This window comes from Electrona antarctica (genome assembly GCF_951216825.1).
Source record: "Electrona antarctica genome assembly, chromosome: 22".
In the NCBI taxonomy this organism is placed as follows: Eukaryota; Metazoa; Chordata; class Actinopteri; order Myctophiformes; family Myctophidae; genus Electrona; species Electrona antarctica.
Genome location: NC_136805.1, coordinates 1,274,855 through 1,284,046, shown reverse-complemented (window position 1 = coordinate 1,284,046; position 9,192 = coordinate 1,274,855). Strand labels below are relative to the sequence as shown.

Genomic DNA, 9,192 nt, shown 5'->3' with positions numbered 1-9,192 from the left:
CGCATTGATAAATGAGGGCCTATGAGAATGACATTCAAATTATTTGCAGATTGCAAAACAGTATTGTAACATATAATGATCATATCAAATTATGTGATTGACTTATGAATACAGTATAATCACTTACACAAAATGTATCATGATGATGTTCTCAGCTGATAATGCAAGACCCTTCATGCTTCTTCTTAAAGTCTTCTAATACTCTTACTTTCTCCCTCTCGCTTTGTAATTCTCCCTCTTTCCTGTCTGCTTTCATCATCATAAGAACACCTGTTATTCGGGTAATATTCAGTTATGCGGCTTGGATCTGTTGACTCTGTTCTCTATCTTCTTCTTCTTCCTTCTGTCTCATATATTCCACTTTCACGAAGTTTTTGAACTCATTGTATTCCTCAGCTTGTATTCTGGCCTCATATTTGTATTTGTTCTCCATCAGCTCCAGTTTTTCTCGATGGTCTTCCTCAAGTTTCTCTCGTTCCTCTTCTTCTTGTTGTTGTATCTTTTGAACCTCTTCTTTTTTTGCCTTCTCATGCTTTTCTTTTTCCTGATCAAATTTTTGCTGAATCTTTTTGATTTTCTTTTGTTCTTCTTCTCTTCTCTCCTCATCTTCCTGTTGTCTTTTATTCCATGATGCACTTTTTTCCTGCTCCCAATCCTCTTGTTGTTTTCTCATGACCTCTCTTTCATTTTCCAACAATGTTCTGTCCCTTTCTTCTGCTTCCTTTCTCTCTCTATCCAAGGCCTCAACTTTATTTTCCCACTCCCTTTGTTTCCTTTCATCCTGTGTGTTCCTTTGCCTGTCCTCCTCGTCTCTTCTTTGCTGTTCTTTCTGATCTTTCTGTTTGAACTCATCCACAATTCTCAGTTTTTCCACTTCTTCTCCTTCTTGTCTGTGTTTGTCCTCTTCTTTTCTTTTCCTTTCATGTTCTTTTCTTTCACGTTCAAATTCTTTCTGAAGCCTTTTTATTTTCTTCTCTTCTTCTTCTCTCCTGTCTTTGTCTTCCCGTTCTTTTTTATTCCATCGTTCTCTTTCCTTCTCCCAGGCATCTTTTTGTATTTTCATTTCTTCTGATCCTACATTTTTCTCTCTCTCCAAGACCTTACGTTTTTTATCCCACTCCAGTAGTTTATTTTCCTGTTCTTCCTTCCTTTTTCTGTCCTCCATTTCCCTTTTTTCCTGTTCTTTCTTCTTCTCCTGCAGAATTGCCTGTTGTTTCTTGTCTTCTTCTTGTCTCTTTTGATCTTCTTCTCTTCTTTTCTTTTCATGTTTTTCTCTTTCCAGATCAAATGCTTCCTGAAGCTTTTTTATTTTATTTTGTTCATCTTCTCTTCTCTTGTCGTCTTCCTGGTTTCTTTTATCCAGCCATGCTCTTCTTTCCTGCTCCCAAGCATCTTGCTGTTCTCCCATTTCTTTTCTCTTGAGTTCCAACTCTCTATCGTTTTCATCAGACACTTTCCGTTTCTCTCTCTCCAAAGCAATGAGTTTTTCATTCCACTCATTGCGTTGATTTTCCTCCAAATCCTTCCGTTTTTTGTCCTCCTCTTCTCTTTCAACACGTTCTCTCTCTCTTTCCTCACGCTCTCTCTTAATAGAATCCTCCTTTTCTTTCAGTTGTGTCTCTCTTTTTTTCCTCTCCTTTTCAATTTCATCTTCCTGCTCTTTCATCCTTCCTTTCATTGTTTGCTTTTCTTCTTCATGTGTTATTTTCAGCTCCTCCACTTCTCTCTTCATTTCATCTTCCTTCTCTTTTAAAATCTTCTCCATCTGTTTTTGGATGGCTGCCTCAGCCTCCTGGAACATCTCTGTGGTGTAGCATCCCCCACCATTCTCCTTCACCATCATCTCAACCTTCATCAGCAGATCACTGACTTGTTCTCTATTGTTTTCATCAATATTGTTGAAGACGTGGTACCTTCTTCCGCAGTCAGCAATCAGCTTCTTAAATGAATCACCACACTCCTCGTTGATGTAGTCCTCAATGGACTGATTATTACGCTTCAATATGTCTCCTCCTGTGAAAAGAATGATGGTGAACTTCTTGGAATCCTTTCCAAAGGCATCCTGGATTAGCATCAATGTCTTATTCTCCTCTTCTGTGAGTCGACCAATCCCTAACACCAACAGGAACACATGAGGTCCTGGGGACACCAGACTGATGCATTTGATCATCTCCTGTTGAACCTCCTCCTGGGACAGACTTGTGTCAAACAGACCAGGTGTATCAAGTACCACAACTCGACGGCCGTCTACTTCAACCTGTGCTTTCTGGCAAAACTTGGTGACAGAAAATTGACTGGCTTTGGATGTAAATGTCCTCCGATCCAAAATAGTGTTTGCTGTGGCGCTTTTTCCACTGCCAGTCTTTCCTATCAGGACCATCCTGAGGCTCTGATCGTCAGGATCACCTGAAATATCAAGAGGCATAGAATTAGTTCCATGTTCTTTTGTTTGTTATATTGTATGTGTACATACAGGCTGAATTATATTGTTTTATTTGTCCTATTAATCATTGATATTAAAACAGTCCATATCAAGTCAAGGTTATATGGAACAATGGCAGGTTTATCTTTTGTAGAGCGTCTTTGTTAATGTATCTGAACTAATGATATTTTGAAGTTCATTAAATGTCATCTAAGGTGCAAACCAATATAAAGCAGTTTTGACCGAACTCAGATTGTAGGCCTACGGCCAAGAGTCTTACTAGTGAAGCTAGCCTTGATGACATTGCAGGCATATGCAAAGACTAAATATGTAATTTAGATAACAAGTTATGGAGATAGATCTCAGGTCATTATTGATCTGGCATCCTATAGAATTATAGTGTTTATAGTTTAAATGTACAGATATTCTACTATTAGACATAATTATATTAGGTTCTTAGTTTACTTATGATCCTATAGATGACTCTTTCTACGCATTTGATATTTTATCATGTGTTCTTGCTTACTGTAAGTTGCTGGAGCGTCTGATAAATGTCTAAATTGTAAACAGTAGTGATCAAGTGCAGTGGTTGCTCTTATAGAGTCTGGAAATGTAGGAGTTGCCCAACAACGCCTCGAGAATAAATAGCCTGCATTTACCTCATAGGCTACCTACAGTTTCATATGAAGTGCAGTGGTGAATGTTTTGCTAGTAACAGTGCATGCTAAAAGCATGTAAACCATGTCATAGTGAGGGAATGCATTTTAAATGGAAATAAGAACCCATTTGAGGTATTTTCAACAAATATGCATATGGATATTTCACTTTAAAGTTGTTCGATTCAGTATTCAGCGTGTTTTCCCCCCAATTAAATATCCCTTTAAGACACTCAAAAGTAATACTGTATACTTACGAGTTCTGGGTTTTTCCAACTTCTTTCCTTCAGCCTGTAGTTTGGTGATGAGTTTGTCTTGTTGTATGATCTTCTCCATCTGGGCATTGATAAACATTTCTCTTGTGAAGCAAAGTGGTTTACCCTCCTGAGGTCTCATCTTTTCCACAGCATCCAACAACTCAGGAACTTGCTTGTTGTTTTTAATGTTGAATACAGTGCATCTGTCTGCATAGCTCTTACACATCTCTTTAATGCCTTTGTCTTCCTCAACAAGGTTGGCAAAAGCTGGATCATTTGGATCAGATTCTACAGTCAACAGAACCATGGTGAAGTCATTGATCTCAGAGGTGAATACATGCTGGATGCTCTGTAACTCTGCCTTGTCTTCATCGGTGAGCGGACCGAGAGGAACGGCCAACAGGAAGGCATGCACGCCCTCAGGATCACAGAGAGAGACACATCTCAACGCATTGTGAAGCATTGCTTCGGATGTTTCATCCAAGGAAGGCAGTTCCACCAGGGTCACTGAGCGGCCACACACCTCTGCCTGTCTCTTCACACACTCTGTAGGGGAACTAGACCCTGAGCTGTACTGGATCTGACCTAGAATGGTGTTGGCTGCGGAAGTCTTCACAGATCCTCTTGTGCCACACAGAACCAGGTTCAGATGAGGGTTGGATTTTGGTCTCATCTTGTTGTTACCTTTAACAGAGGTAAGGCATCTTCCTTTGTGTTCACTCACAATGCTCTCCATCTCGTCCATCAGTGATGAAATTTTGGTCATGTTGTGAAGTCTTCCACAGTCTGCAATGATCAGGTGTACAGCTACAGCCTCCTGGGTGTTTGGTTGAAACTCATCTGTTATGATGACAATGCAGTTGTTCAAGTCCTCTTGATGGAACGAAGTCATGATGAACTTCAGTGTGTGTCTGTCTTCCTCAGTAAATTCATTGGGCTTCAACAGCAGCAGGAATACATTTGGTCCATGGGGTGAACAATCAGAAGAACAGATCTCCTTGATTTCTTTTCTCACTTTTCCAACAGATTGACTGAAGAGGTTTGTGGTTTTCACTACTTTGACAGACTTTCCCTTCCACTCTCCATCTGCCACCTGCTTGGTTGGACTTTGGCTGACATTAAGGCGACTAAGCAATGACCAACCTTGATTTTTGATGATTGAGTTGCTAAGTATTGTCTTTTTTTTGTCACTTTTCCCAAGAAGCACAATCCTGAGTCCAGAATCTACAAAAAGAGTGTTTTAAAAAACATGTTTGACTCATTGCATTAATTAAATTAATTAAGACATAGATCAGAGACATTCTGATTTCTACAAAGGTTCTACTAAGTGCATTATGCATTAGGCTATGTTTTTACCACAGTATCACAGTCACTCAAAGGTTGCAATTTGAAATGGAATTATAAATATACTCACAACACTGTATAATTATAGTTATATTAACTCTATAGTGCTTTATAACAATCATAGCACTATAAAGCAATCGATAATTACTTTTAAGCTCAAATATATTACACTTCATCGTTGATGGACTCTCACAGACCTTTTGGTAAGATCATAGTGCATTCTAAGTAACATAGTTATAATATATTATATTGATCTTATAATGTATTGTGTTGAATGCCATGATGTCCAACACTTACCAGCAGCTCTTTCTGGACCCGATCTCACAGCATCTGGTCTCTGGCTGTCATCAGTGCTGGTGAGAGCACTGGCATCAACATAGAAATCACAGTGGACGTGTTGTTCATGGTTCTCCTTAACAACTTGACCCAATCGTGTCAACAGCTCTTGGTGGTCAAGGTTCCGCTGCTCTACATGCCTGAACCTACATTTCCTGATCATGTCTTGTAGTGAAGGATACTTCACATAGTTTAACAAGAGACCTGCACTTTGCTGTCTGGGTGTTGAGACTAATACAAGTGAATGATCAAATGAGCAAAGACTGAGGGTTTCAAGAATGCTCTGTAACCTGATTCTTTGTTCTTCAGTGAAGTCTTCAGGCTGAAGCACCAGTAGAAACACGTGAGGTCCAGGATCAGAACATCTAACACAGCTTTGGATCTTCTCTGTCAGTTCTTCATTAGAGATGTTGGAATCTAGCAGGTCTGGAGTGTTGATGACCATCATCTGACTGTTCTCACCTACACCACCAACTCTTAGACAGTCTCTGAGAGGACCAGTGAACACATACTCTCCCAGAAGGAGGTCCCCAACTCTGTTCCTCTCTGACTGGTTATTCCCTAACAGAACAACCCTCACCTCAGACACTGAAATGAAAACATTACATTAATACATAATTATAATAATTAGGCTTTGTATTAATTCTCTCTCTCTCTCTCTCTCTCTGAGTGATTGTACTCAGGGGGTAGGAGTGACCGGATGTTCAAACCCTGTGGGCTCCCCCAGAGTTAGTGTTGAAGTGTCCTAGAAGTGTCTCAACGTTTTTGGCCGGGGACCCCCGGAAATGCTTTGGCAATGTCTCGGGACCCCCGCCCCCTCCCGACCCCCAATATAAATTGACTGCTACAATAACCACAATAGAGACAATACACCATAAATAAATACTGAAACCAGATATAATCATCAGGGAAGGTGTATGCATGTACTATGTGTACTATGTAAACTCTTCATTTCCACTTTCCAGCCATTCAGTTGCAAAAATAAATAAATAATAATAATAATTTGGGGACCCCCAAAATAATTTGGTGACCCCCTGAGGGGTCGCGACCCACAGGTTGAGAACCCCTGTCCTAGAGCAGGACACTGAACTCCTAATTGCTCCTGATGTGCAGGTTGGTGCCTTCCATGGTTTCCTCCAGTAGCTGGGTCTGAATTCGTCCAAAATCAACAAGATCGTGCACTTGGTGCCAAGCGAAACTTCTCTGCCCCCAGCCAAGTTTTTGATTTTTGGTATGATGGTAGGTATGGTTATAAGGTTTTCAAAAACCATCGCAAACGAGTTCGCAGCGCCCCCTAGTGGTCTGTTGTCACCAAGTGCACAATTTTAACGAATTCAGACCCAGCTACAGCATCAGTGTGTGTTGTGAATGTGTGTGTGAATGTGTGAATGTAATGCACAATCTCTGTAAAGCGCCTGGGATAATGTCACCATACAAATGCAACCATTTACAATTTATATATTGTGAGATCATCTGTATCAGATTAAATTATTACAACTATATGCTGAGTGATAACTTCAAATATTCATATAGAATATTGCAAAAATATCAAACCCTAATAAATGTTGTGATTCAGTTCAGTTGTACTCACTGTCAGGAGGTAGCATCTCGTAGCTGTCGGTCCGTTTCAGAGGTTTCCCATGCCGGCCTCCTGTGATACATTGATTTAAGTCAACCCATATTCAAAAGCACAACAAAAAAGATGTATTAGTGTTGTGTGCATTAGCCTATGTTTGTGTAGCCTCGGCCGTGAAGCGAACCCGGGACCTCATATCAACAAGCCGCACCAGTCGGCTAAACAGCCATGGCTTGACTGGTAAGCAGCAACGCAGCCACCTATAGCCTACATCTGTATCACAGTCACTTAAAAATGAGGTGCCACAACCTTTGTATTTTTTTCAGTTGTTCATGTGTCAGTAATGGTTTGGTGAGGTTGGTGAGGTGGCAGTACCATGCCGATAGGGAAACAAAATACGCCCTCGTAATACTTTTCTCTGCGGCTCTGCTGCTTAACACTCCGAACGGCAAAAACGGAGGTCTCCGTCCTATCAAACAATCCCGCTCGTCGCCCAGGACGGAGATTAATCACAGGACGGAACATTAATCATATCATAATCGAGCGCCAGTGTTGGGGAAGTTAATTTATTGGTAACACTTTATATTAAGGTCGTCTTTATAATGCATTATAGCGCATTTATAATGCCTTATAATGTGTTATAAATGTTTATAATCATGTATAACAATTTATAACCACATTTATAACATAAGTGCTGGTCATAATGCATTATTATGCTCAGTGGAACTATCATAACTATATGCATTATAACCAATATTAAATGGAATAATGTCTTATAAACATCAATAATATGCTATAGCAGGACTTTGAGACCTTTAAGTAAAGTGGCAACATACTTTAATGGTTATTAGCAGTTGTATCATTTTATAATACCCTATAGCATGACTTTGTGACCTTTAAGTAAAGTGACAAAACTTTGTATAATATGCTATAGCATATTATTGATGTTTATAAGACATTATTCCATTTAATACACATTGGTTATAATGCATTATGACACAGACATTACAGCACTTCTCTATGTGCCTTTATAACCACCTAAGTTATAATAGTTATAATGTGCTGTTCCACTGAGCATAATAATGCATTATGACCAGCACCAGTTTGTTATAAATGTGGTTATAAGTTGTTATACATAATTACAAACATTTATAACAAGTGTTATAATGCCTTATAAGCACATTATAATGCATTACAAATGAGCGTATAATGCATTATAAAGGCGACCTTAATATAAAGTGTTACCAATTTATTTTATGAAGTAGTTCAGTTCACAGTTCAGAAATTTGAAATCATTGTTCATTGCACAAAACAACAACACCAGGCTGGTGTTGTTGTCAAACATTCCTGATATAATATCAGGAATTTCATAATATTATTATTATTATTATTACCTGTGCTTGATGCTGGTCCTGCTGCCACTTCTGCCTCCTCCTCCCCATCTGTCACTCTCTGTCATGCAACTGTATGGTCTTGGTTGTTTTTCTAACTTTGTCTTTAATGACATTATCTTCTTCAACTCTTAATGTTGGTTGCGTTGCCATTTTGCTTATATATATTTTTAGCGCATTCTTAAAAGTTGCGGCAATAGCCTCTGTGTTAGCAACAGTGCTAACAGATGGGCTAGGGACTGCACTCACTGCAGAGGCAACAGCAGCGATAGCCTCTGTGTTAGCAACAGTGCTAACAGATGTGCTAGGGACTGCACTCACTGCAGAGGCAGAAGCAGCACTAGGCTTGCTTTTGCTTATAGGCTTAAAGAAAGGATGCATGTCGCTCTCTTTCTTGCTACCAACAGAGTGAGCAGACGGGAGCACACAGAGAGAGTGATTGTGTGAAATAAAGTTTATTTAGAAAATAATCACTGAAACGTATTTTACCATTGTCTGTGTTTGAGCATGTAGAACTCCTGATTCGTGGTTATGTGTAGGGGGTTTTCGACGCAGCTCATTCTCCTCAGTGTGTGCCCTGTGTTGTGTTCTGAACACTTCTCTGTTGTGCTAATTTTGCTAGACGTCGGGTCCCTCCGCCTCGCTACCGAGACACAACTTTTGCGGTATGCGTTCATTGTTGGGTCTAAAAATGCTGCGCAGTGCCCACCCAATCAGAAACGGTACAGATATTTCATGATATTTTTTATAGGCAAAAAAATAAAGGATCCCCATAACTTTTGATTGGGTGGGCAGGACGCACGTTTGGGTGGGCTGTGCCCACCCCTGCCCCCCCCTAGAACCGGCCCTGAATATAAACATGTTTTTGAAGCATTTTGTTCCAAAAATGTGTTTTGCAAAAATCAACCTGTTGGTGGCGCTATAACAGGCCAATGTGAAAAGGGTGGGATATATTCCTCAGCCTAGTAAGAAAATGTGTGAAAGATTTCACGTAAATTGGATGCTGCGTTCATGATTTGAGGCTTTTGTTCAAAACGGGGCAATCTTGCAAACTGTGAAAGCCAATTATAGCCAATTAGGATGGAATATGAAATATCGGACAGATCCGACTTGAGCACATGACCATAGAGATACTGTGTAACGATTTGTGAGATTTTTGGACAGAATCTGGAGGAGTAATATCAAAAAAATTGTTTTACAAAAGTCGGCC

At 39.8% G+C, this 9,192-nt stretch overlaps 1 protein-coding gene across 1 annotated transcript; it reads right to left on the bottom strand.

Annotated features, from left to right (window-relative positions):
• Positions 1-292: 292 nt before the first annotated feature.
• Positions 293-4,410, bottom strand: LOC306915991 (uncharacterized protein; the record flags this gene model as incomplete). The annotated part of the gene is made up of 2 exons (XM_079493697.1): positions 3,336-4,410; positions 293-2,406 (listed from the first exon to the last, which is right to left on the bottom strand). Exons 1-2 carry the CDS (start codon positions 4,225-4,227, stop codon positions 293-295), a joined length of 3,006 nt encoding a protein of 1,001 aa, XP_079349823.1. The 5' UTR covers positions 4,228-4,410.
• Between the last annotated feature and the right edge of the window lie 4,782 nt (positions 4,411-9,192).